Source organism: Vigna unguiculata, unplaced genomic scaffold (genome assembly GCF_004118075.2).
Source record: "Vigna unguiculata cultivar IT97K-499-35 unplaced genomic scaffold, ASM411807v1 contig_615, whole genome shotgun sequence".
Lineage (NCBI taxonomy): Eukaryota > Viridiplantae > Streptophyta > Magnoliopsida > Fabales > Fabaceae > Vigna > Vigna unguiculata.
The window spans coordinates 15,474-17,158 of NW_021011335.1; the positions used below are offsets into that span (position 1 = coordinate 15,474).

At 28.2% G+C, this 1,685-nt stretch overlaps 1 protein-coding gene across 1 annotated transcript; it reads left to right on the forward strand.

Annotated features, from left to right (window-relative positions):
• The first annotated feature begins 262 nt into the window (after positions 1 to 262).
• Positions 263 to 1,269, forward strand: LOC114172493 (ribonuclease Phyb-like). The gene is made up of 2 exons (XM_028056949.1): positions 263 to 500; positions 653 to 1,269. The coding sequence occupies exons 1-2, from the start codon at positions 264 to 266 to the stop codon at positions 1,088 to 1,090; spliced, it is 675 nt and encodes a 224-aa protein (XP_027912750.1). The 5' UTR covers position 263; the 3' UTR covers positions 1,091 to 1,269.
• The last annotated feature ends 416 nt before the right edge of the window (positions 1,270 to 1,685 follow it).

Sequence of the window (1,685 nt, forward strand, 5' to 3'; positions counted from 1 at the left end):
ATTTAGAGGTATATATAGAGAGAGCAAAAAGACAATTATATAGATATAGAGTGTCACATGCATTGTTTGGATATATTAATTAATAAAATTACTCATTAATTAGGTATAAAACAGTACCATATTTTAAATAAAAATTTGATTTTACAATTAATTAGAAAATTTAATAGAACCTTTGTTTAACTAACTTTTATAATGAGAAGAAGTCCTATAAATTGGATCATTAGACTTCATGATTTTTCATTATTTTATTACATACATTTATAATGAATTACATTATATTTACTTTTATCATCTTTTTATTATTTCATGGTTCCATTAATGGATTCGATTACTTCACAATTGCACAAATTTATCCCCGAGGTCTTTGCCATGGTAATAGGTTGTGTACGTCATCAACAATAGCATTATCGACGAAATTCACTGTGCATGGTCTATGGCCATCGACCAACGCTTTTCCACAACCATTCAATTGCAGAGTAGACGGATTAAATCTTTCTGTGGTAAGATTTTCATTTCTTAATTATAATAATATTTTAATATTCGAAAAAGTTATTTTTTTGTTTTATTAGATCTAAGAGTAAGGTATCTATTTCTTAATTGTAATAACATTTTAATGTTGGAAAGTGATATTTTTTATTTTTTATTTTATTAGATACAAAATATAGGACCTCGACTTCAACAAGTTTGGCCAAATTATTATTCTACGAATTATACTAAGTTTTGGGAGCATGAGTGGGAGAAGCATGGAACGTGCTCGAATATGCAGCAGTTTGATTTCTTCAGGTTGACATTAGATATCTATGCAAGGAATGATCTTCAAGCAATACTTATAAATGCGGGTATATCACGTCGTAAGCCATATCATATAAATGATATCATCTCAGCCATACGCAACTCAGCTATAGGTGTTGAGCCAGAACTACACTGTAGAAAAAGTAGAAAAAGTAGACAAAGTGGAAAAAGTGGAAGTGGAAGTGGAAGAAGAGGACTTATATTTGAAATAAGGATATGTTTGAACACAGACCCTATCCCCCAGTACATCAATTGTGCTTCACAAGGAACCTGTACTTCTCCTGTAATGTTTATGTAATATTATATAATATCATATAATATAATTAATGAATAATTAAAAAATTAAAAACTATATGTTATAGTTTATTTTCTGTTTGGACTGGGTATGCTGAGATCAATAGGCTACCCTCTTTATGTTGTGTTATACGTGACTCATAAATAAAGACTTCACTTCTACTGTGTTGCATATATATGTTATTTGGGCTTCCCTTCTTTAGAGTATGTTATCTTACAGCATTAAAAACTATTTCATATATCTATTTCACTAATTATTACTGGATGGAACATGCTTCCATATTTATTATATTATTTTATCAGATAATAACATAAACATAATGACAATATTTAATAATTATAATTCATACTTACAAAATTATGATAATATATCATACTATGCATATTATACTAATTAAAGAGATTGGATATTTTATCGTATAAACACTAAATATTTTATATGAATATTTTCGAAAATTCCAAAGTTTTCTTAAAAGTAATTTAGCATACTCCTCGTTTTCTTCATGGTGCAATCATTCAAAGACAATAGAATGCAAACATGACGTGCAATCTGGTGAAGTCTGCGATATTGTCTCCGAAAATTGTAAATGAAGTAATTA

Excerpts from the sequence above, each read along its gene's own strand:
- LOC114172493 (XM_028056949.1), top strand. The coding sequence starts at position 264 with ATGAATTACATTATATTTACTTTTATCATCTTTTTATTATTTCATGGT. Across the intron at positions 501-652 it reads ACGGATTAAATCTTTCTGTG|ATACAAAATATAGGACCTCG; the intron begins GTAAGATTTTCA and ends TTATTTTATTAG.